This window comes from Fusarium oxysporum, chromosome IV (assembly GCF_013085055.1).
Source record: "Fusarium oxysporum Fo47 chromosome IV, complete sequence".
In the NCBI taxonomy this organism is placed as follows: Eukaryota; Fungi; Ascomycota; class Sordariomycetes; order Hypocreales; family Nectriaceae; genus Fusarium; species Fusarium oxysporum.
Window position 1 is genome coordinate 1,610,275 of NC_072843.1, and position 24,265 is coordinate 1,634,539.

At 49.7% G+C, this 24,265-nt stretch overlaps 8 protein-coding genes across 8 annotated transcripts; 6 read left to right on the forward strand and 2 right to left on the reverse strand.

Moving 5' to 3' along the window:
- Positions 1-2,492: 2,492 nt before the first annotated feature.
- Positions 2,493-4,820, forward strand: FOBCDRAFT_28758 (P-loop containing nucleoside triphosphate hydrolase protein). The gene has a single exon (XM_031179445.3). It carries the CDS (start codon positions 2,527-2,529, stop codon positions 4,756-4,758), a length of 2,232 nt encoding a protein of 743 aa, XP_031045332.2. The 5' UTR covers positions 2,493-2,526; the 3' UTR covers positions 4,759-4,820.
- A 309-nt stretch (positions 4,821-5,129) lies between these two features.
- Positions 5,130-5,962, forward strand: FOBCDRAFT_291559 (uncharacterized protein; the record flags this gene model as incomplete). The annotated part of the gene is made up of 2 exons (XM_031179444.3): positions 5,130-5,258; positions 5,451-5,962. 2 exons carry the CDS (start codon positions 5,130-5,132, stop codon positions 5,847-5,849), a joined length of 528 nt encoding a protein of 175 aa, XP_031045331.2. The 3' UTR covers positions 5,850-5,962.
- Positions 5,963-8,185: 2,223 nt separating this feature from the next.
- FOBCDRAFT_259517 (Cupredoxin) lies at positions 8,186-9,198 on the forward strand. The gene is made up of 2 exons (XM_031179442.3): positions 8,186-8,706; positions 8,758-9,198. The coding sequence occupies exons 1-2, from the start codon at positions 8,348-8,350 to the stop codon at positions 9,041-9,043; spliced, it is 645 nt and encodes a 214-aa protein (XP_031045329.2). The 5' UTR covers positions 8,186-8,347; the 3' UTR covers positions 9,044-9,198.
- Positions 9,199-11,580, reverse strand: FOBCDRAFT_318141 (uncharacterized protein). The gene is made up of 4 exons (XM_031179440.3): positions 10,516-11,580; positions 10,039-10,471; positions 9,699-9,990; positions 9,199-9,649 (listed from the first exon to the last, which is right to left on the reverse strand). The coding sequence occupies exons 1-4, from the start codon at positions 11,423-11,425 to the stop codon at positions 9,308-9,310; spliced, it is 1,977 nt and encodes a 658-aa protein (XP_031045327.3). The 5' UTR covers positions 11,426-11,580; the 3' UTR covers positions 9,199-9,307.
- Positions 11,581-12,294: 714 nt separating this feature from the next.
- On the forward strand, positions 12,295-15,084 carry FOBCDRAFT_220529 (S-adenosyl-L-methionine-dependent methyltransferase). The gene is made up of 3 exons (XM_031179439.3): positions 12,295-12,343; positions 12,400-12,611; positions 12,676-15,084. Exons 1-3 carry the CDS (start codon positions 12,323-12,325, stop codon positions 14,978-14,980), a joined length of 2,538 nt encoding a protein of 845 aa, XP_031045326.3. The 5' UTR covers positions 12,295-12,322; the 3' UTR covers positions 14,981-15,084.
- On the reverse strand, positions 15,085-16,904 carry FOBCDRAFT_220531 (P-loop containing nucleoside triphosphate hydrolase protein). The gene has a single exon (XM_031179438.3). It carries the CDS (start codon positions 16,821-16,823, stop codon positions 15,096-15,098), a length of 1,728 nt encoding a protein of 575 aa, XP_031045325.3. The 5' UTR covers positions 16,824-16,904; the 3' UTR covers positions 15,085-15,095.
- Positions 16,905-18,854: 1,950 nt separating this feature from the next.
- On the forward strand, positions 18,855-19,535 carry FOBCDRAFT_272447 (uncharacterized protein; the record flags this gene model as incomplete). Its single annotated transcript, XM_031179435.3, has 2 exons — positions 18,855-18,943; positions 19,001-19,535. 2 exons carry the CDS (start codon positions 18,855-18,857, stop codon positions 19,533-19,535), a joined length of 624 nt encoding a protein of 207 aa, XP_031045322.2.
- A 3,390-nt stretch (positions 19,536-22,925) lies between these two features.
- FOBCDRAFT_220538 (RNA polymerase) lies at positions 22,926-24,169 on the forward strand. Its single transcript, XM_031179433.3, has 3 exons — positions 22,926-23,189; positions 23,291-23,373; positions 23,435-24,169. The coding sequence occupies exons 1-3, from the start codon at positions 23,094-23,096 to the stop codon at positions 23,964-23,966; spliced, it is 711 nt and encodes a 236-aa protein (XP_031045320.1). The 5' UTR covers positions 22,926-23,093; the 3' UTR covers positions 23,967-24,169.
- Positions 24,170-24,265: the final 96 nt, after the last annotated feature.

Consider the following 24,265-nt stretch of genomic DNA (forward strand, 5'->3'; position numbering starts at 1 on the left):
TGGAGGATCATCAGAAAACACAAATCATATCATCCATGACTGAACCACATACATATTTTCGTATGCAGCATTCTCTTAGTTTCTGCTGTTTTATTAAAAAAGTGCATCCGCATTGACGGACCCTTCTTCGCACGCGACCCTTGGTCTGACCGTAAGTGACGATTTTAGCGAGGAGCGGAACCGTTTTCTAGACCATAATTCAGAACATGCTTCCATCATCGACCTCGTCAACAGCCAGGGCCAAGGGTCTCGAGAGTCATTGACTAATCAGCCACCAACTCTTCGATCTCTAATGGTGGCCAGGGCGAGAACAAACCGGTGCTTTTTGTCCAGCCCTCCCTGTCTTCGACGTTGGTCTAATGAGCTTCTATTGGTCGAAGTCTCTCTTCTCCCGTTAGCGTTGAGACTTCGTGGGAGAACCCGGAACTCCACGTCCAGCCTGTCGGGTCGCTGCCAGATGTCCCGCCAGAGGACACTTGTCTAAGTTCTAGCCTTCCAAGGGGAAGCAAGAAAACTTAGAACCTCTTTTCTAAATGATAAAAATACTTAGGTAAACTTTGGTATATTTTGTTTGGACTTTAGACCCGTTTATTTTGACGCCCTAGTTCAACGTCAGAGGTTTTCTTGCTCCCTGAGGGGCCTTCTAACAAGGGTATTTCAGTTTTGTTCAGCTTAATAACTTCTATCTTTGTGTTGACGGACAGGGCATTGTGAAGGTGGATCTCAGCAAAGAACCATTCATGATGATGGAATTACTGATATCAAACGTAAAAATTTGGCCATATCCTCGGTTATAGATATTGTTGAAAATTTAGTTCATGAATTAGTGCCATTACACCACGAAGAAACATCACGAAATTGAGAGTTTGGTGGAGTCTACACAAGGTGTGGCGAAAGCTTGTAAGCTCAACCAGGCTGTGTGAAAATACCAGCTGTCAGCTGCTACAGTGTTGCAACAGAGTGAAACGCACAGCACCCTTCAAGAAAGGCACCAAAAGTACTGTATTGTACCTACTTACGCCCCAAAGTCTCACCGGATTCTCTGCCGGGGCAAGTAGCGCAACTCCGTCAGGGTTCCGTTTGCCCTAGCCACAGCCTCTCTGTCAGAACAACAAGCATTTTGTTCATGATGACCAGTCATTGTAGTGTGGCAACGTCAGCGAGCATCCAGTCAGTCCCAGCCTCATGAGAAATGTGAAAGACAGATCAAGCTCTGGTTTTGCTTCACTTGGAAATATCGTCACAAGAGACTACCTGTCATAGAAGCATATAGTCATAAGGGCTACCATAAAAGGACATAGATTCTTCAAATAATTATAAATATTCATCAATAATCACACTGACCTATGATACAGAGTTCCGTCCCAGACATGTTCCCCAACCATCTAAAGTCAGGACTATGGAGGAGTGGCAGACCTGTCCTGCCACAGGGCTGCAATTTTTGGTCCGTCACAGGATCACTATCAACGAAAAATACCCGTTTACAACGGATGCCACGGATCACTATGGATTATGGCTGAAAATCCCCTGGCTTTTCGCTTGTCATCCTCCAGGTCTCGCCTAAGGTGTCGGGTTAATAGCCGAGTCCGATCGGGTGTAAGCACATGCCCGGCATTTTCGCTTTAAGTCCATGAATATCCGTCCTCGAGTTAGCGATTTGGAGATTTGGAGACTGTTGTGCTATCTGATGGTTCGCCTGGCTATCAATAGGCTATCGCTTATCAATCTGTGACCGTCTCCGGGGCGGGATGCAAAATGCTGATCACCTCCGGCACGACGGAGCAAAGTTACGAGCGGCTTATGGAAAGGGGATGTTTTACTCCGAACTATCCTCAATGACATACATAGGCAAGTCAGGTCTGTGGCATTCGTAGTTGACGTGTAACTACAACCCTCAATGCCCCACGGTTTGCGCATACCTGACGTAGCACTGATTTACTAAAGGGTTTGTGCTTCCGTATATTAAGATTGCGATGCGTATCACATGAAGGAGTAGGACCGTTGCAGTATTGGCATTCGCAAGGCCTCCCTTTGCTTACGCGGACAGAATTCGCGATTCTGCGGGATCGAGAATATGCCTCGTCGTGCCTCATTAAACTTTCTGCGTGATCTCGTATCGATCTCTTCCTCTTGAGGAATCTCGGGGAATTTGAGATGACTCAAGGGGCTGTCGGTCATTTGACAGCGAAGGCCCGGGACTTTTCGATGTGCATCGCCCAGAGTGCCCTGAAACGTTTAGATTCCCGATATTGGTGGTCACGAGACAGTTTTCAGTTTCCGTCATGACAGCCTTGCTTCGGATTTACGAAGGAGCTTCTTTATGTTTTTTTGGCTCGCCCTGTCAACCTGTAACTATGAAGCCAGGGCAGAGCTTCTGAGATCTGAGAGTCTAGACCGCATCCACAATGCTTATCGATAGAAACCAGATAAGATAAGATACTCCACTCTTTATTTTTTCTTGCGCATTGTATCGAGAATATCTTATGGCCCATGTGAAACCTCTATAGCAACACCAACATCGCAATCATGGCTGACGATGGAATGCTTCTGAATTTTGACCTGGGTTCAGGTCCAATTAAGCCCCAGGTCAAGTTTAAGGGCGGTCGATGGCGTGACAGGAAGCAGGCAGAGAAGTCGGCAAGGTTAGCTTCTGGGAAGACAACGCAACCCAAGCCTTCCGGAGATGGATTCGATGAGGGCAGGTCGTCAAAACGCCAAAGAACAGATGATGGAGGAGGAGATCATTCATTCGATTACAAATCATTCAACAGACATGGTTCGCGACCAAGGTTCACTGACAACGATGGCCACGAAGGTTCAGGCCAACCTCGCAACCAGCACTCAGATCGCAAATCTAGACAAGTCATCTCACGACTCTTTTCATTCAACCCCGCACAGACGACAGAGGGAGAGGAGAAGCAAGAAGAATGGACAGCTCCCGAAGCGACCAATGCGCCTCTATCAGATGTTGCGAACTTTGGTACATTGACGATATCTGCCCGACTTGTTGATGAGCTTGGCAAGATGAACCTGGAGCGACCCACGGCTATTCAGAACAAGGTGATTCCGCACATGTTAACGAGTAGCTCCGATGCCTTTGTGCAAGCCGAAACTGGTTCTGGAAAGACTTTGGCATACCTGTTACCTATTTTACATCGTGTTCTACTTCTCAGCGAAAAGGGGAAGGCTCAGATTCATCGAGATTCTGGTGCTTTTGCCATTATCGTTGCGCCTACTCGCGAACTTGCAAAACAGGTTCACACAGTTCTGGAGAAGCTCATCCGACCGTTCCCATGGCTCGTCTCAACAGCAATTACCGGAGGAGAATCTAAGAAGGCGGAAAAGGCTCGCATACGAAAGGGTGTCAACTTTTTGGTCGCTACTCCTGGACGACTTGCTGATCATATCGACAATACAAAGGCGCTTAGCCTCAGCACGGTTCGATGGTTGATTCTCGATGAAGGTGATCGACTTATGGATTTGGGTTTCGAGGATGACTTGAAGAAGGTTATCACGGCTATCAAGGCAGTTGACGTATCCGACAAACTACCCGATGGAACACCGCTCACGGCCCTACCCGAACGAAGAGTTACAGTGCTGTGCTCAGCGACAATGAAGATGAACGTACAAAAGCTGGGAGAGATGAGTTTGGCGGATGCGACATTCCTGGCAGCAAAGAAGGAGGAGGTGGAGCTGGATGTGGAAAAGACGGAAATGAAGGCGCCCGCACAGCTTCACCAGTACTACTCTGTTGTCCCGGCCAAGCTACGACTCGTCACTCTCATCTCGTACCTCAAGGCAACATTCTCTCGGCGTGGGAAGACCATGAAGGCCATTATCTTCATATCATGTGCCGACTCTGTCGACTTCCACTACGAACTGTTGCGAGACCCCAACAATAATGAGGCACCTGTTGCAGGCTCCAAGGATGCAGAGTCGGTTTCGAAGACAGTGGCAAAAGCAGCATACATCACTTCACCAGCAAGTCCCGAGGTTGTTCTGCACAGGATGCACGGATCTTTGTCGCAGCCCATTCGTACAGCTACATTGCGATCGTTCTCAGCTTGCAAGTCTCCATCTCTTCTGATCACCACCGATGTTTCCTCGCGTGGTCTTGATATTCCGTCGGTCGATCTGGTCATCGAGTACGACCCTGCGTTCAGTTTCGCCGATCATATCCATCGTGTTGGTCGCACTGCTCGTGCTGGTCGACCCGGTGATGCTTTATTATTCCTGCTCCCCGGAACCGAAGAAGGATACATCGAACTCCTAAAAGCGTCAACACCACCAACACCGCAATCCTACGACTCTATTCTCCAGAAGGGAATGATGACGAAACTCGAATTCCCGGTCGAGACGTCTGCGAAACCGGAGGATGGACAGTCTTTCCACGACAAGGCGGAGGCCCTTCAGCTGCACATCGAGCAACGTCTCCTGATAGACACCAAGCGACTAGAGCTTGCTCGAAACGGCTTCAAGTCCCACATTAGGGCATATGCTACGCATACCAAGGAGGAGAGAAAGCACTTCGACATTTCAGAATTACACTTGGGACACACGGCAAAGAGCTACGGCCTGAGAGAGGCACCTGGCGGCATCGGCGCAGGTGTGGAGAGGAAGACTAAGAAGCGGACGAATAAGGGTGTCGAGAAGAATACAGAACAGGCAGCTGGAGATGAGAGGCAAAACCAGAACATTATCAGGAAGAAGAGTATGATGCTGATGAATTCCGCGGCAGACGAGTTCAACATTGGTTAGATAGCGCATTCCTTGGTTCAGTTGAGTTTTATTAGAGCAGCATAACTAAAAGCCGGGCATGATGATCATGCCCATGTTGATTTTTCCGCATCTTCCTATGACATTTGCACATCTATTCACCTGGTGCTCCTGCGTGCGCGTCCGACGTCATGGCCTTCCAAGATCTTGTCGCCATGACGATGCAACTCAACATCTCGCATCGCACAGAGATCTCAAGGTGCGCATCGAAACCTGCACGACATAAGTCGCGGATTCTCTTGCTCGACCAGTCACAGCCTCACAGTCTGACAGCTAACGGACAAATGCGCCACAAAGGGCATCTCTCCGGCCATTCAAGGGTCCAAAGGTCCAGAACATGACATAAACTCACCATGGCAATTGTCGGGACATGCCTGCTAGTAATGCTCTTCTGCCCTATAACATCACTGATGAGGGACACCTCTGCATGCGTCTCAAACACCGGAATGCGTAATTATGTGTCGAGGGACGTCATTTTAGAGGTACGGGAGGGATGGCTATGTGGCTGGTGGTTAGATGTTGATCCAATGAACCCGGCCGACTTTGAAGAATACCCTGTGTTTGACGTCATTTGGTGATGTAACCTGGCTGATGATTTACAGGACAAGATATTGTTGAGATTCCGATGAGAAGGGGAGATACATTTAAGAGAGGCTTCTTTCCACTAATTCTAGAGTTGTTCATCTGCAATCTACAAGATCTCAAGCCTCAAAACAAATCTTAAGACACAAGCACCACACTACCAAAACTATATCCAACACCACCACCCACCGACCATCATCATGAACAACAACAAGAACAACAACCCCGCCGGCAACGTTGGCGAGACCGTTGGAGGAGGTCTCAACTTCCTCACTAGCACCGTTGGCAACACCGTCGGTGGTCTCGGCCGCACAGTCGGCAACGTTACTGGAGCCGCAACTCGTGGTCTAGGCGACACTGTCACCTCCGCGACTGGCGACGCTGGCCGCCCTCTCGGCGATGGAATTGGCAACCTCGGCACTGGAGTCCAGGGCGGGCTCGACAGCATCTCCAAGGGTGTCGAGAACGCTGGACAGTGGAAGAAACAGTAAACAATCACAAAGATATTACGATAACTTTGGGAGTTGAGGAGGAATGTAATTATTTGGGACTATCACGAGGGAATGTAGGATTACGATTTGAGTTAATATGAACACAAACTTCCATTGAGCTTGACATCCATCATCGATTAGTGACATCAGTAATGGTATTTGCATGCTTGGCTCGATGATTTACGTTCCGCGCGCAAAAGCGTGTCCTCGCAATTTGCCAACAGCCTGTTTTCCTGCCATCACTAATACGTAACTCTCGCAGCACCGAGGAACAGTTAACGTTCCTAGCTATGCAATTCCTTCCTCATGACCCAGCATCAAGCCGAGCACACAATGAAAGATGGGTTATAAATCAAAAATTACGCCTCTCATGGCCCCGAAGGACAATGAAGTGCGGACGACTCCGCGATGTGCAATGCAGGCCGTCACACACTGAGGTTCCTCATTCTTGAGCGAGGAAACTCCAAGCAAGGTAAGTATGAAGAAGAAAGGAAAAGAAAAGCAGAAGAAGAGAGGCAGCGCGAGATTAATATAGAGGAGTTTTTTGGATGGTCCGTGCGCTGTTGACTGCCTCAGTTGCTAGGCCAACGGGAGCTATGGGCATCTGCACGTGACTGCTGCCTAGGTAGCTGCTCTGTGAGGCTAACATTTCGGAAGGTGCAGAGCAGTGACAGCTCGGCTGCGTGTGGAGAGCTTCATCTCCTTTGAGTTCAAGTTGACCTTGGCGATTACCTCAATAGGGCATTTAAGCCTACGATTTCGTTGAATAAAGTATCCGCCGACCATGATTGTTCGAGAAACTTGAACCGCGCCAGTGGTAACAACTTAGCTAAGATTTACTAACACATTACAAACCTCAAGACCTACGTGTCGATCGTGGCGCAGGTCCGTAAGATCAAGTATTTCCCTAAAGACTCGCGATGCTCACCACGTGCTCTACGATGACAAGCGATGGCAAGCGTGAAGTATAATTCCTATAGCTTCCACATCGAGTGTTCATGCCCGAGGATCGCAGTGGACCTAAATATGCCAACCGCGTAGTGATTGATAATGATGTCTTTAGGGTAAGACCTCGGTCAACATCATAGAACGCGAGGTATCTGATGACAGTACTACCTGAAGCTTCGGACAGCCTTCACCGAAACTTGCAGTCGCACCCAAGAAAGCTGTAGTAGTATTTTCGCAGATCTCGGCGTCCATTATGTAAATTGGCATGGCATTGTTGTGCCGCACAGATGTGCAACATACCAGAGCAATATTGTGTTAAGACAACATGCTATCGGAGAAGCTGCAGTGACATGCCACTGGAGTTTGAGAATCATCCCCCCTACACCATTCGATGTTTCGAGTCCTTCCTTTGTGTTTGTACTAGTCGAGATGTTGCCAGCCGTTTCGAGCCAAGGGCCAAACAAGACTCGCATCCGCATCACCACAGTCACAAACTTACAATGTCGCCAAACTACGGTGACATATGCTGAGTCTGACACGAGAGAATGCATACCTTCTCGGAGGCCTCGCCCTTCGACAACATCAATAGCATTAACCGTATTATATCAGGCGAACCGAGGGCTAGGGATGCCTGGGGTGCTAGCTTCGGTAGTTCGACCGTTCAGATCTGAATTACGAATATGCTTGTCTTAAAATCGGTGAGAATGTGGGATTCGTATTCGACTCAATGAACCAAAATGGCCAGCGCTTAACGTTATACACAATTAACAATTCGGGCCAAATATTCCGTACCTCAAGGCTTACAGTGATCTATGAATACATTTCAACGTCAGCATACTTGTAGCCTCATTCAATGCCCAATACAATGCTGGATATCACGGCAGTGGCTTACCTCCATTGGCGCACAAGTGAAACGTGTAAGCCAAGGCGCTTCAGAGTGCGCGCTCAGTACGGCACCAAATTGCCGGTGCAAAGTCAATTATCGAGACGCTTCAACATGGCTTGCTACACAGGGAGTCTCGGCTCGGTCTGGGACCCGGTTTGATCTAGCGCTCAGAGAGTTTCGAGGAGAAGGGTCAAACAGAAAACACTAAACGAAACCAATTCATTTCAGGTCTGGTTCGGGGGTATCAAACTGTCCGCGACGGTACGGAGTCGCTGGAAACCTAGTACAGCACCTGGATCTGCTATGCATATGCCGAGTGGCTGTGTCTCAGTCTCACTGTTTGTTGTCCTGCTAAATGTTTGGGGTAGGGCGGCCGCCCCTTTGCTTCATCCTGGTTTGAGGTTAGCAGACGACCCTAGATGACCCTAGAGGACCCTACAGCGAGGCCGACAGGGGACGAAGTTTAACTCAACTTCATATAATTGGCATCAATTGGGATGACTATAAAGAGGAGGGATGAACTACCAAAGATGAGATTGTCTCATCAACAAACACTTGCACACTCACACTTGTAAACACAACAAACATCCAATCCATACAAACAAAACACTTCCACTACACCCATCCACATATCACCACTACCACCACCACCACCACCACCAAAATGCACGCCTCTCCCATCAAGCTTTTGGCCCTTTCCGCCAGCACCGTCTCTGCTGCCGTCCACGTCGTCAAGGTCGGAGAGAACGGTCTCAACTTCACTCCTGCTCAGACCTCAGCCAAGGTTGGCGATACTGTCGAGTTCCACTTCTATGAAGGCTTCCACTCCGTCGCCCAGAGCAGCTTCGCCAAGCCCTGTGAGCCCATCAACAGCACTGCCTTCTTCAGCGGCGACCAGAATGTCAAGACCAAGGTCAGCGATAAGGTCTTCACCATCGAGGTGAAGTCCGAGGATCCCATCTGGTACTACTGCGCTGTCCAGGGTCACTGCCAAGGTGGTATGGTGGGAGCTGTGAATGCTCCGTAAGTTGCACTATCTTATAACCAACATTACATATACTAACAAAACATTAGTACCAGCGGTGCTAAGAGCTTCGACAACTACGCCAAGGCTGCTGCCGGTTCTGAAGATAGCTCTGCTCCCAAGTCTACCGGTGGCGGCAAGCTTGGCGCCGCTGAGACAGGAAGCGCCTCAGGTTCTGCCTCAGGTACCGCTACCGCCACTGCTACAGAGAGCGGAACTGCTGCCAGCGCTTCAGCAACAGAAAGCGGTAACGCTGGTATCGAGGCTCGAGGACAGATCCAATGGGGCCTTATGAGTGGTGCTATTGCTGCCCTCTTTGGCGGTTTGATGATGTAGGAGAATCTCCTGCCAGTCAACGTTGTGTTATGATTCCAGCCCTAGAGGCATTGTATTTGTTTCAGCTAGCGAGTTACTAGTCATGAAACATTATGTATAAACGCAGATAGACCGTCTCCTGCAAGGAGTAATATGAATATACCCAAACTTCTACCCATAATGAGCACCGACGGAACACAACCCATCAATGTATCTGAACTGTCAGAGGCTCGTTGAACCAAGACTCTATCTCATGATTGTTCCAACACGTCAAGATGTGCCGCTCTACGTACGATTCTGGAGCCACTCAAATGTATTCAGCAACTCAAACCCGAATGTTAAAGACTGAGGAACCCCTATACCTAACGGTACCAGGTTTGTATTGCCAGTTGGTTCCGAGTTCAAATGCTCATCAAGCACACGCTGAATGATTGCTTCGCAGTCTCCACAAACAACTCTGTTTGGCGAGCTGGGACCGACCCAGTTCAAGAAAGCAACGAGCAAGCTCAGTTGTTGAACGATGTTCGACCGTGAAAGAGTAGGATTTAAGGGATGAACTCCGAAGAAGGTTGGTCGAAGTAGCTCTTGACAGAGAATGCCTCCTCCTAGTGCTCCGTACGCTACCAGCTATTCATAAAATCAGAATGAATATCTATTGGGGGATGACGATACTTACAAGCCATTCAAAGTTCCGCCGCATAGGCGCAAATCGATTCTTATGTATCCAGAGAATGACCGTTACTTTGACTAAATCAAAACTAGTTGCAAGTAAAGAGCCATCATCAATGGCCCCATGAGTAAGAAGTAATCTCTCGACCACAAAGACATCTTTTCGATGAGCGAGATGAAGCAATATTCTCAGATAAAGAATATTTATGTCAAGATGTGGATCATCTAGATCTTCGAACTTGAAAATCAAATGCGAAGGCATGTCGAGAAACGTTTGTGTCACTCGGACTTTGATATTTCTTCATGGTATTAGTATATGTCAAATATTAACACACCGGATAACTTACTGAAGATATCCAAGCGTGACATGGGCATCGTTACCAAGTGCCACTTCTATCACCTCGTCAAAGACATACGACATCAAGTAGCGAGCCCGTATGTAACTGTTGCTGGAGATCTCACCATTTGTGTTCCAGCCCCTGTCATCCAGAGCGTTGAACTCTTCTACCAGCGTGTCCTCAGATACCATACAGCTATCTGGCAAGTCCAAGGGCGGCACTGATGAGCAATAGCGACGACTTAGAAGTGGTGGCCTACCAGTAAAGGAGACCTCGGATTTGTCATTTGCAAAGATGTAGCTATACAGTAGACGCTTATGCTCGACACAAAACGAAGGCTTTTGGGGCTGTATTTGTGGCCTCGATGCCTCTCCCGAAGCATGAAGGCCCATGAATAGAAGCATGGACACACACAGACTGTGTGAGTTCCAGTATACAGGGCCTAAAGAGTTAGTATAATGATACTAGACTTGATAGAGAACTTACTAGCATCGCCATAAACCAGAGTTCCAAGAGCTGCATGTCGTCGACAGAGATCAAGGAGCATATCGTTGCCAGCTGTGAAATGGCGCGCGATCTCAATGCAATAGTGTATGTGATCGTGCGAGAGAACAGATGATCGCTTGCCTTGAACCCATTGAAGCTGACGATGTTTCAGGGTTGATATTGCATCGGAAAGACCTTCAAGATGAGCCCACAGAAGCCCGATCGATTCCCATCGGATGTTTGGCCCACAGAACTGGTCTACCCAGTCATCAAACCTATCGAAGGTATCGTTAACAGGCTTTGAAGTGTTGCGGCACAGCACATCAGCAACCTGCTCATCGAAGCATTCACTACCCTCAAAGCTTTGAAAAAGTTGCCGCAGAGATTTAATGATTCTTGATACAGCCGTATGAGACCAACTCGTGGTATTCTCAGGACCAGGTTCGTCGTGGAATATCATATGTGCTTCTGGTCGTCCCGGAAGATACTGTAGTACAACAAGGCACATTTGCTGTGTTGGCAAAGGCAAGCTGCGTAAACAAACATCATCGCTTCCAGGACTTGATATCTCTGGGCTGGGAAATCCAGAGCCTGTATCAGAAACAGATAGACTCTCTCGAGCTCCTTGGAAGACCGAGTTGTAGCTTGTAAAACCAAGGTAGCCTGGACTGAATGCGTAGTCTCGTGTCATCGGCTTGGCAGGCTGTGGTGAGAGACCTGGACTAGACTGAATCGAAGCTTTGACTCGTGATGCTGGTGATGATGCTGTGTAGCCACAATTGTCTCCTCTTCTCTGGCATCGCATACAAATGGGTCGTCTGTGATCACACGCGACTTTGCGTGCACGACATGGATCGCAAGCTTCTGGTCGTCCATTTGGTCGCCGGGACCATTGGTATGCATCGCTCATAATGGTGACGGCATTTAGTTCTGCATACAGCGGTGGCAGATTGGAATCAAGGGTGAAATGAAGAGGCTGAAGCCATTTAATACCTTTGAAATGCGACCCGAAGATACCTCTTCAGCCAAGACGTAGGTCTAAAAAAATGATGAGGCTCTAAGCGGTTGTCGGAGTCATAGTTGACAATTATTGTCAAGCTCTAACCAAATATCACTATGAATCCCCTAGAACGACAAGGTCGGGTCAGCATGAGTGCCGATTTCGGCTTGTAACCAACCATCGAGCTGGGTTTAATAAACAATCATATCAAATACTTTACTCACTACATCTCCGCTGGATCCATTATAGCACCTATTCCTCGTATTTAAATGCGTTTGGTTAAGTCAATGTGGATAGACCGACAAATTTCAAAACAGTCATTGAGACTCTGTCATCATGGTCTTCAGTCACGGTGCTGATAGTCTGAAGCAGCTTTCTGGGGCTATTACCACAGGATCTTATGAAATTGTCAGAGAGTGACCAAACAAGTATGCAAAAACGATGTCTAGAAAAAGATGTTGTTTCATAATCTTTACCCCTTCGTTCCATAATGGTTATCATGACCAGATCGCTTGCAAATATGCATTTAATTGGAACTGAGCAGACAACACCACAAGACACTACAGAAATTTTATTACTCGTACGGTCAAGCGTTTCCTAAATTCATATAATACTTTTCCGTCTAAAATATGAAGTTAACATTTCTATTGTTCTCACTTTTCCTAGTGAAGCTATCATAAACCCACTATAGACCTTGCATGCTTTTAGCGTCGCACATGCTAAAAAGTGGCGGGGCCTTTTTTTAGTCCAAATTTTTTGTCGCATTGAATGTTTTCTCGATTCAACCACTTCAAGACATTTGCGACAATGGGCAAAAAGAGCTTCAGGGTGCGCATACACTTGACGCAACATCCCAATTGCGACCTATACTGACATTACCATAGGGAAAGAACAGAAGAGGAGGCGGTGGCGGCCGAGGTGGTGGTAACCAGGATAGAGGTGGCTGGAGAGATTATCCTGCCATTCCCAAGGAGAACGAGAAGCTCCAGCGCTTCTATGATACCCTCCTTCAGCTGCCTGAAGAGGAGAAGAATGCCTACTGGGAGGCTCTCAGACGTGAGCTTCCTAACAGCTTCAGGTTCTGCGGCTCTAAAGGGTATGTTCTATCGCAATCGCTCGCGTAACGCGAAATCTGTCTGCTAACCTCAATGCGCTTTCAGTCACGCCCTTCTTGTCAAGAGCCTTCTCCAGACCAGATATATCCCCGAGATCGTCAAGATCGAGCATCAAGATGGCCGACCTGTTGAACCTCCCCAGCCTGTGCCCTGGTACCCCGACGAGCTTGCTTGGTGGATGACTACCCCCAAGAACGTCGTTCGCAAGTTCCCTCCCTTCGCCGCATTCCAGAAATTCCTGGTCTCCGAGACGAGCGTTGGAAACATCAGCCGACAGGAAGTCGTCAGCATGATCCCCCCTATGCTGATGGATCTCCGCCCTGGCATGACCGTCCTTGACATGTGTGCTGCTCCTGGAAGCAAGGCGGCGCAACTGCTCGAGATGATTCACCAGGGCGAGGAGGCTCGTGTGCGCAAGGTTCTCCGATCTTATGCTCAGGAAGATGGCCTGGATCTTGGTGCCGAGACTACAGACGAGATTGAGGCCGACCTCGAAGCCGACCCCAGCGACGCTGGACGGGCTACTGGAATGCTTGTCGCCAACGACTCCGATTACAAGCGCGGACACATGCTTGTCCATCAGCTCAAGCGACTTTCTTCCCCTAACCTTCTCGTCACGAATCACGATGCTACCCAATTCCCTTCGATCAGGCTCCCTGCTAAGGATGGCAAGAAGCCAACCTACCTCAAGTTCGATCGCATTCTGGCTGATGTTCCCTGCTCCGGTGACGGGACTCTGCGAAAGAATGCCAACATCTGGAAGGATTGGCAACCCGGAAGCGCTCTTGGCCTGCACCTCACTCAGATTCGAATTCTGGTCCGCGCTCTCCAGCTTCTCAAGGTTGGTGGCCGTGTCGTGTTCTCTACCTGCAGTATGAACCCTGTTGAGAACGAGTCTGTGGTCGTCTCGGCCATTGAGCGATGTGGTGGACCCGCGAATGTTGAGATTGTCGACTGCAGCAATGAGCTGCCCAACCTGAAGCGATACCCCGGAATGAAGGACTGGAAGATCATGGATAAGAGTGCCCGTATCTGGAGCTCCTGGAAGGAGGTCGAGGACTTTGCCAAGGAGAGCGCCGATGGTGTTATCCCTGGACGAGTCGTTGAGACCATGTTCCCCAGACTTGAGGGTGCCGAGTGCGCTGACCTGCCTCTTGAGCGCTGCATGAGAGTTTATCCTCACATGCAAGACACTGGTGGTTTCTTCATCACTGTCTTGGAGAAGAAGTCCGAGTTCAAGGCTAAGAACGAGAACGAGTCGAAGGAGACCAAGCAGCCCGCCAAGACCGAAGAATCCGCTGAGGTCACTCCTGCTGAGAAGGTTGCTGAAGAGGCACCTGCCAAGGAGGAGACCGAGGCGAAGACTGAATCTGAAGCTACACCTGCCAAGGCTGAAGACAAGCAGGAAGATGTTGCTATGGCTGATGCGTCTACTAACGGTAGCAAGCGACCTCTCGAGACCGAGGATGCTCAAGATCAGCCCGCTAAAAAGGTCAAGACTGAGTCTACTGAGCCCTCAGCTGCCGCTACTCCTGTTGCCCAAGTGGCCCAGGAGGGCAGCAAGCCTCGCCGAAACGGCCCTGTCGAGGAGGCCTTCAAGTACCTGGACGTTTCACACCCCACCGTCCAGAACATTAAGGAGTTCTATCATATCTCCAAGCGCTTCCCCGACGATCGGTACATGGTCCGAAACGAGATGGGTGAGCCTGCTAAGGCTATCTATTACACTAGCGCACTCCTCCGCGATATCCTCATCGAGAACGAGGGCCGTGGCATCAAGTTTATCCATGGTGGTGTCCGCATGTACATGAAGCAGGACGCTCCCTCAGCTGATGTCTGCAGATGGCGTATCCAGGCTGAGGGTATGCCCATCCTCCAGGGTTACGTCGGTGAGCCTCGTGTTGTGCACCTCCATAACAAGGAGACCTTCCGCAAGCTTCTCATCGAGATGTTTCCTCGCATCAACGATGGCAAGTACGAGCGCTTCGACGAGATCGGCGAGCGTGTCCGAGATATCGGCATGGGTTGCGCTGTTCTCCGCGTTGAGCCTGACGGCACGGACCCCGACTTTAGAGAGCGCATGGCTCTCCCCCTCTGGAAGAGCATCCACTCCCTTAACCTTATGCTTCCCAAGGAGGATCGATCTGCTATGCTACTACGCATCTTTAACGATACATCTCCTCTCATCAACATTGCTGCGCAGAAGAACCAGAAGGCCGTTCAAGACGCCAAGGAGGCCGAGGCTGTTGATGATACCAAGGAGGAAGTGGATGTTGCGGATCTTCCCTCGCCTGAGGAGCCAGCAACGGAGCTAGTAGAGGCTGAGGAGGAGAAGATGGAAACGGCTTAAAAATGGGTCAATGCACAATTGCTTTATGTTATTTTGGTGTTGTTACAGTTTGAATCATGATCAGGGATGAAATGTTGATACAAATGGTATAATACAAGGTGTCTCCAAATTTCGTCTACTCGTCTAGTAATCCCACAGTCCAGTGTACAATTCTATCTACACCCTGGCCATTGATTGCGCTCACTGGGATAACAGCACAGTCTTTTGTCCAAGCATCCGCTACTCCGCTTGGATGCGACTTTTCGCCTTTTGTGACACTATCAAGGTATTGTTTTAATTCCTTGAAGTTTTCTTGTGTCTCTGGCAAGTCAGCCTTGGTTGCAACGACAAACCATGGCTTTCCAGCAATCTGTAGTCCTGGCTTTGAACTGAAATCTTCTTCATCGTTCGCGATACCTGGGGGCAGATTCATAGGACCGTCCATATCCGACGTGACATCCCAGTCAATGCGTGACTCGATTGCGCGATCAGCCTCTTCTTCATCACGCATTTGTGCGTATAATCCAACCTCGCGCCATAGTGACTCCAAAGCCTTGACTGCATTACCAGCAGACAGATCAATGACGAAAGCGAGTACACCAGCGCGTTCGACATGGCGTAGGAAAGCAATGCCTAGGCCACGGTCAAGATGTGCACCTTCAATCAAACCAGGAATGTCAGCAATCGTGAATCGAGTGCGTGGTTCAGTGTCGACTGCTTCGGGCAGACCCAGTTGAGCAGGATAGCGGCGATAACTCTTGATTACTGGCCGACCAGAATACTTATCAAGAACAACCGTGCCGATATTGGGCTGCAGCGTTGTAAAGGCCCAATTGCCCACTCTAGTACGGCTGTTTGTGATGGCACGAAGGAGGGTACTTTTTCCAGCATTAGGAAGGCCGACGAGGCCGACGTCAGCAAGGAGCTTGAGCTCAAGCTCAATCTTCATGGTAACAGCCTCTTCACCTTTGGTAGCAAACATGGGCCGAGGATGCGCCCTAGATGTGAAGTGGGGGTTGCCCAAACCACCAATACCTCCAGTTGCAAGAAGGATTGGCTTTGGGGTAGGGCGAGATAAGTCGAGATGGATGGTGGGAGGCGGTTGTTTAAGAAGCCGAGTTCGTTTAGGCAATCGAGGAAAGACGGTTTGTTTGATGTCAGTCTTAGACAGTCCGGGATATAAAAGCCACTTGCGACGCTCAGGATCCTGATCGCCCTCCTCCTCCTCTTCAACTTGTTCCTCCTCCTCTTCTTCTTCGTAACCCTCTTCGTTCTCTTCTTGCCTCTGCTTTCGCTCCAGAGCAGCCATACGTTCCTCCTTTCTCTTTTGTTTCTGCTGAGCGCGCCACAAGCGCATATCCATCTCTTCGTCTAGCACCGGATCCTCACGCTCTATTTCACGGACTACTGTTCCCACAGGCACAGTTATGATGATATCCTCTCCTCGTGTTCCACTCTTTGCGCTTCCCTGTCCATGCTTGCCTCGGCCGGCTCGAACAAATCGCTTGCGCGCCAACTTGTGCAACGAGGTTTCGCCATGCGCCGCCTGAATGTAGACATTGCCGCCGTGACCACCATCGCCGCCATTGGGAGGGCCCTCAGCAAGGTATGCTTCTCGCAAAAAAGAAATACAGCCGTTTCCACCTCTACCAGCATAAAGAGTCAAAAAAGCTTTGTCTGAGAAACTGGGAGACGCATAGTCGTCCGGGGCAGGGTTTAGTCGTGACTCTGGAAGGTCGTTTATGGTGGAGTTGAAGCGACGTCGGAGAGCTGCTGTGCTGGCGAGAGTGTGTCTTGACAGGAATATCGAAGGGTATAGGAATGGTAGGAGTGTCGACGACATAGCCGGGCACCGTGGAGCCATAATAAAAGAATTGTGCGACAATTCTGGTGTAGAATTGAAGCTGTTATGTCGAATATCTTTTAATCATGTCTTGCCTTGAGCTTGGTCGAAATTTTGGGGTTGCTGATTAGATAAGGTCATTGCGTGAGTTTTTGATTTAAACATGACAGAGCAGATGATAGATGAGATAATACAAGTACAATTTCTTGAATTTATTAGACAAGGCTATAGCTTCTGCGCAATTACGTAGGTATAATTCCAGGCATCGATTTCTCTCAGGTACTTTGATCTCAGCCAGCATCTCGTCATGAAGTGGTTTTCGTGTAAGTCCTAAAAAGGAAAGAGGACTTCAGTGCAGAGCTACCTACCACCAACCTACAAGGCAACCACCGGCTTGGATCCATGCCTCAGGTCTCAGCTAGGACTAACGAAGGCAGGCAGTGCTAAGAGTTTCAAGGCCTCTTTCTCTCCTCATCTGATTTCTCCTCTCTAATACTCACTTCGTGATACCTTCAATCTCGTACCATGTCAACATCTCGTCCCTCCGACATGTCGCAGCAAGTTGCCACTAGGCCATCTCCGTATCACACTCACGGACCTCACTTCCGGCGCTCTGTGAAGGAAACGCCCACGCACGCGCTGTACGAGTGCGGGCATGCGATTTCCAACAAACTACTTTAATATCTGATATTTATGCTCAAGATTACCGATAACAAAGCGAACGTTTTGAACTTTATTCAACTCTCTTTCGACGATGCTCCCCTGGCTGTTCGTCTCGCCTCGCCCCGACGGGATCCTGCAGCTCACCTAGAATGGCTCGTTGCTGGCGTCCATTGCTATTTGACCAGCATTGGGCTAGCCCCAGCTTCCCGAGCTTAACAACAAACGCCAGCTGACGCCAAAATGCGGTGAATCGGTGCTGCAGCAATGGATAAAGCCAGCAGAGCCTCTTGTGTGTCTGTGGTCAGCCTTTCAGTGTTCCCTCGCCGTCTTCTTTGCCTTACTACTAGGGTTCTTAACGACTGGCCTTACCTTCATTCGTCGACTCTTGATAGATGCTCACTGGCTTACCATCGTCAACCCAACCGATGACCCCATTTGTCACGCCTGGCTGTCTCTTGCATTCTTTGAACTTCGCCAGTCGATCCAGCTCCAGTCTCTTCTGCAGTACAATATCTCACGTCAAACCTCGCATATTTTTTCTCGGTCAACTCTCGACTTGACTCTTCGTTGACGTCCCACTCACCCCTCCATCTGGTGTATTACCTACTGTTTGTCAACACCACCCTTCCTAGCAGAAAGCACATGAGCCGCACAATCACCCAACGACAGTTCGCCGCCATCGACCCCTCCCTTGTACCAGTTCGAAGCCATTGGGCCAGCCTGCATACGATCCGTGGTCCCGCATTCGAGCCACGACTGTAGACGTGGTCGGCCTGCTCTCATTCGATCTCTCCACATAGCTTCCTTCGCTTCCCCACGCGACTTCTTCCATCTCGCTCTTCAGTTTCTCCCTCCATTTCCAGCTTGAGCCCCGAGAGCTGCTGGTGCTTGCAGTGCAGCATACATACGGCTCCAGCGAAACAGCTGCTCGCCTTCCCAAGCTGGTTCTCGATGGGCAAACCAGACCATTTTGCAACCCAGTGTCGTTATCTCCTTACCGCCACGCCGTCAATCGACTTTAACACGGCTCGTGCCTTTTAGCTAGGTCCGTTTTAACTTCTCTCTGTCATCCTTATCCCTACCTCCTCCCCCATTTCTTGTATTCTCATTGTTCAATCTCACTGTTGCTGGTCTTCTCTCCTACGCACATACAACCCTATGAAAGACGTCTGCGGGGTTGGAGGGGGATCTCACGTTGTTGTCATGAGTTGACCGTAGATGAATATTGTTTTTCTGGCCATCTCTTGCACTACGCTCACCCGCTCTAATTCGGTGTAAACCAATTCGCCTGATATCACAGCTAAGATGTTTCCCAGAAGTTATCCCTACAGTGGCAAGTCTATTTTCAGGATGGATCCTGATTGCGCGATATGCCACGCTCCGGCCAATATGGCATGCGAGTGTGAGGCTAAGGGCCTCGACGTTGCTGTCAAACAAGCCGAGGATCGCATGATGCGGTCGATATACAATGAAATACGGTAAATAATTTTGCCCTCCCATCACGCTGCGAAGCAGTTCTGACTACCAACCCATAGTTCTTGGGTCCGAGGGCATGCACAAGACTACATACTTGAATACTTCCGCCTCCTTACTGATCAACGAAAAACTGCCCATGCTGCGCATATGGATCGAATTACTGCCCACGCCTATCACTACTACCACGCACCACCTCATCCGACACAAGTTGCTGAAGCGCAAGCGTCCCTCAAACGTGGAATTGACGAAGACTGGCAAGCGAGCGTACAACGGTATCCTGAAGTTTTGGAATATTTCTTTGGACTTGTTGAACTCACACTACCGGCGGAGGATGAGCCGGCTGTAAAGGACCCGCCATTGGGCTCGTTATCAAACTCGCGAAAAGTGAATCGTCGAAGCGGTACTGCCCCTCCCGGTGCCTCTGCTGTAGTAGCACCTCCAGGATATCGTGGTGATCCAGGCCAGATGCATCCACAGGAGCCTCCCATGCCCCGACCCGATCGCCGAACTCCCGGCCCTCAAATGAGACGGCCTAACTTTGGGGCTATCCCGCCGCCAATGCCGGGTGCCTATAATTTCCCTCCACCATACTAAGCGACTACAAATGGCCAATACGTTAATTGTGAGCACTTATCTCCAGGTGCTGAGTATGCTACAAAAATCCATATTACGATTTCTACGAACATCACGACCATTGCATAACTAGGGCGTGGAGTATTACCGGCACAGCAGACCACGGTGGCACCATTACTGGGGGGTTTTTGAAGTTTGGGCTGAAGATGCCATTTGTGTTTGAGTAGAAGCTTTCCCGCCTGGCATTTTTTTTCTTTGGAGTAACTGGGGATAACAAAGTTTGGCGATTTTATCTGTATCTGAAATTACAAATACCACGCCACTGAAGGCAAAATTATGAACGACACCACAACTTCATTTGCCTTTTTGACATGCATCACGGCGAACAAAGACATGTCTTGGTTGGACGTGTGGGAGATGATGCGAAAGAGGGGCACGCATCCGAGGCAGTCAAGGTCATGGCGATAGGTCGAAGGGTGTGAGCTAGGTTATGCAAGCTCATGCCGGCGTTTTCAACACATCATCTGCTGCGGTAAGACGACAGTGCATACATAGTTACATGACCATGTCTTGGTCGACTGCATATACGTATGCACACAACAGGCAAAACAAGCAGAAAAGAAGGCAGAAAAGTGTAGACCCAAAGAGGCACAGCAGTATATGCCCGACCCCAGGCTCAGCCCAACTAAAACTTTGATGCAGGTTTGCATGAGCTCATCATGTCTTAGTAAATCTGTCCATGAGCGGCAATAAGCAATTGAGCCGACCCTATGGGCAAGATCTACAGGGAACTCGATAACCGAGTCTCATGTCACGCAACTTAAAATGATAATAGATGCAATGCACCACGAGATTGAACCAACTTTTTGTCATTTTCCTTGCGCATGACTTCAATAAGAAACTGCGCCTAATTACAAAAACAGCACAAAAAAGCGCTTTTTAGATTCGAGCATGTGGCGTTGAAAGAGGGGGAGAAGGGATGTATGAAGCAGGAAGTAACTCAGACAATGAAGTTGGTGGGCAAGACAACTTTGAATAACGTTTGATATAAGCTCAACGTTTGATTTTTATGCCGAGTGGGCGCTGGGGAATTCCAACAGATTTCGGAAAGGACGAGGACAATAATATCAATTGGGGCGAGGTAGAGAGAGAGAGCGCAGGAGAAATTTGTAAGCCCAGGGAGCATCGACGATATGGGATATTACCGACGAGCAATCAATGTTGCGATGAGAAGGAAGCTTACGACTCCTGCTTGTCAGCAATAGAAGTCTCCTTCAGGTCAGCAGTGGTCTGCTCGACCTTGTCGCCATTAGCCTCAGCGGCCTCGAGTTCAGCGATCTCCTTCTTAGCCTTCTCAATGTTCTGGAATAGTAATTAGCATCGTCTCCTCGTAAGCACTTTATGAGATGGGTGACTTACACGCTGTGTCTGGGCCTCCTGGTCGTTCTTCCAGAAATCGAGCTTGGCACGGACCTTCTCAGCGACAGCAGGGATATCGGCAGCACTCATAGGAGGGTCGATGCCCATGGCAGCACAGTCCTCGACGACAGCTGGGGGAACGTTGAACTTGTTCGATGAGCCGCCGTGAGCAGTCTTCTTGCCCTTCTTACCCTTCTTCACGGCAGGCGCGTACTCCTCATCACGGTCCTCCTTGCGAAGAAGTTTGGTGCCCTTGAGGCCAGACTCGTCAACGCTTCGTTGGGCCTGAGCACCGAGACCTGTGTCGGCCATCAGAGGACCCTTCTCAACCTTGTGGTTGGGATCGAGGAATTGGAGCAGGCTGTTGGCGCGGCGGATCTCGTCGAGGTAGGCAGGGTCGCTGGCATCGCCCAGACGACGCTCAGCCTCAGCCTTCTTTCGCTCTTGGTGGTAACGCTCCTGCTCAGCCCTTTGCTTCTCGCGGTAACGCTCTCGAGCCTCACGGTCGTAGGCCTGATATGCCTTCTTCTGTCCGTAATAGTCATCCTTGAGCTTACGGATAGCGGTGTACTTTTCCTGCTGTTCGGCCTGGAGCTTGGAGCGCTCATCACGGAGACTGGAAAGACCCTTGTAAGCTTCGTCCTGCTCGGCCTTAATAGCATCGATCTCGGCCTGGATCTTGTTATACTGGTCGGATAGAGCCTTTTGCTCAGGGTCGTCCATGCTATCCTTGATCTCCTTAATCTTGGCGCGGAGGTCGTCAATCTGCTTCTGGGCATCGTCAAGCTGTCCGAAGTTCTTGCGCATCTTACGGAGACTGGAGATGTCTGACAAGGCCTTCTTTTCGTCTACCAGCTTCATGGTGCCGGAGTTGACCTGCTTGTCCAGACTAGCAATCTGGCGGTCGAGGTCCTCGAGGCTCTTGAAGGGAACCTTGCTCTTCGCAGCCTTTTGCTCATTGATTCGGCTTCGAACTTGCTCATCGAGGCGCTTGATCTGGTCGAGCTTAGTAGAACGGGCGTTCTTTCCGCCAGCCTGCTTCTGTCGAATCTCGTTGGCCTGAGCAATGAGCTCTTGTCGTCGCTTTTGGGTAGGGTTGGGCTGGTCCTTGTTCTTGTTGGGCATAGCAATCTCGATCTTAGCCTTAACAGCGGCCTAGAAGAGTATAATTGTTAGTTGATGTTGACTCTAATAGCTCTAGCTCATGAGGCCACAGATGTGGAATCTGGGTCGATCCAAGCCACATTTTCAAAAGGAGGGGGATTGAGCGAGATCTTACCAGACGGTCCATTGAAGCCTTATGCTCCTTCTCAGCCTTTGCGAGTTCCTGCTTGAAGAGATTCTCATCAGGCTTGGGAGGTCGAACATTAGCTTGCTTGTCGGCCTTGTCCGCCGCAGGGGCTGGAGAGGTTGCGGTTTCGGCCATTGCGATGAGAGGAGAATACAAAGACGAGAACCAAGATGAATCAAGTGGAAGACAAGAAACCAGGAGCGAGATTGCTCGAGGAGAAGTGAAAGTGCGAGGCTTAAATTGAGCAAAGTTCGACACGTGTTGTCGAAAAGGAGGGAAAAAAAGACGACCCCAGAATAAAGCTAAGGTAAAGGTATAGGTAGAGTAGTTTGGTGCGGTGCAGCGCAAATGCAGTCTCGGCCAGTGGAATTCTATCACCTTCTGCTTCTGAGGTAAAGTTCTGGACCCGTGTCTCTTGCTGTGAATTCTCAGGGCAGGCCCGTGCGCCCCTGAGCTGTCTCTCTTGCCATTGTCTCGCTCAGTATTACAGCTCACTCTCCTCTCTTTTTGCTCCTTCTAGGGTGCCCCTCCCTTGGGACTCGGGTCCTTCCCCTAGCGTTCGCTGGAAAGACCACTGAGCTTCACTGGCGCGTCCCAGGCCCAGGGGTTCGTTCCCGCCCCACCTTCCATGATCAGACTAGCCCTCTTGTGGTGGCTGATGTAGGGATAGGTGGCGGTGCGTGGCGTCCATCAGAATCACATGACCCTTTCAGTGCTCTGACCCGCTCAAAGAAGTTTGGACTTTTGCGGCGACGATGCGAGGCTGAACGAAACATTTTTGACGACGCTCGCGATTCCGACCTTCCTTTTTGTCTTTGTTACCTCGACCACCAACACCCCATCTCGAATCGCACCTCACACTCGCTATCATGGATATCGATCACGTTCCCACCGATGCCAGGTCCAAGGAGGTTGTTCGCCTTTGGCGAGCATGGAGGACTATCCATGAGATGGTCGCGGACCGAGTACGTTTGTCCTAAGAGTCCTATTGTAGACTTCAGAGAAGCGCGCAACATTTTCAACTGTGTAGCTTTTCTGTAATAAGCATCAAACTGACGTTTCAAAGGAATACGAGCTCGCTGAAGAGGAAGTCAAGATCTCTCTCGACCGCTTCCGCGACGAATACTGCAACCCCGACGGTTCCATCAAGTAAGGCCGGCTATACTTGCGACATCACAAAGAAACCATGGAACTAACAGTTCGACTACAGCCGCGCCAAGCTTCAATTCTCGGCGCGTCCCAGCGAGAACATGATCCGCAAAAACACACCTCCCGTGACAGCAGCCAACCCCAACCCCAACCCCGGCGCCGACTGCGGTCCTGTCTGGGTTGAGTTCCTCGCCGATAAGACTTTCGGCGTCAACCAGATCCGACAATTTGCCAAATATGTGATCACGAACAACTACAAGACTGGCATCATGGTAACACACGTTCCTCTCTCACCCGCCGCCCGCAAGACTCTCCAGAGTGTCGAGTCCGTCGCTAAGATCGAGTGCTTCCTCGAGGATGATCTTCTTGTCAACATTACCCACCACGAGCTTGTTCCCAAGCACGTCTTGCTCTCCCGCGAGGAGAAGCTCGCTCTTCTCAAGCGCTATCGCCTCAAGGAGACCCAACTACCACGTATTTTGCAAAAGGACCCTGTTGCTCGTTACTTGGGTCTGAAGCGGGGCCAAGTTGTTAAGATTATCCGAAACAGTGAAACGGCTGGTCGTTATGCCAGTTATAGATTGTGTGTATAGATGAACAATTATGGATGGGGCAGTCTTGAGATCGAGTCGAAGATGAGAGCTGTTGGATGGAAAGGAATGGAAAGGCTCTTGGTACGAGGACGGAGGCGTCACACTGCACTTGAAATTCTAAAAAAGCTGGCGTTTCAGGGGTTCTATGTATATTGCGCGTTGCCGCAGCAAAGCCAATGAAGGAATATAAAGCATTTACGAGAGTTACTCTTTGCCCTTTGCTCTGCGTAGGAAGATGCGAGACTTGTGAATACCTTAGTTATAGTCTTGTTCTTCTAAAGCGACAGACGCCACCAGGG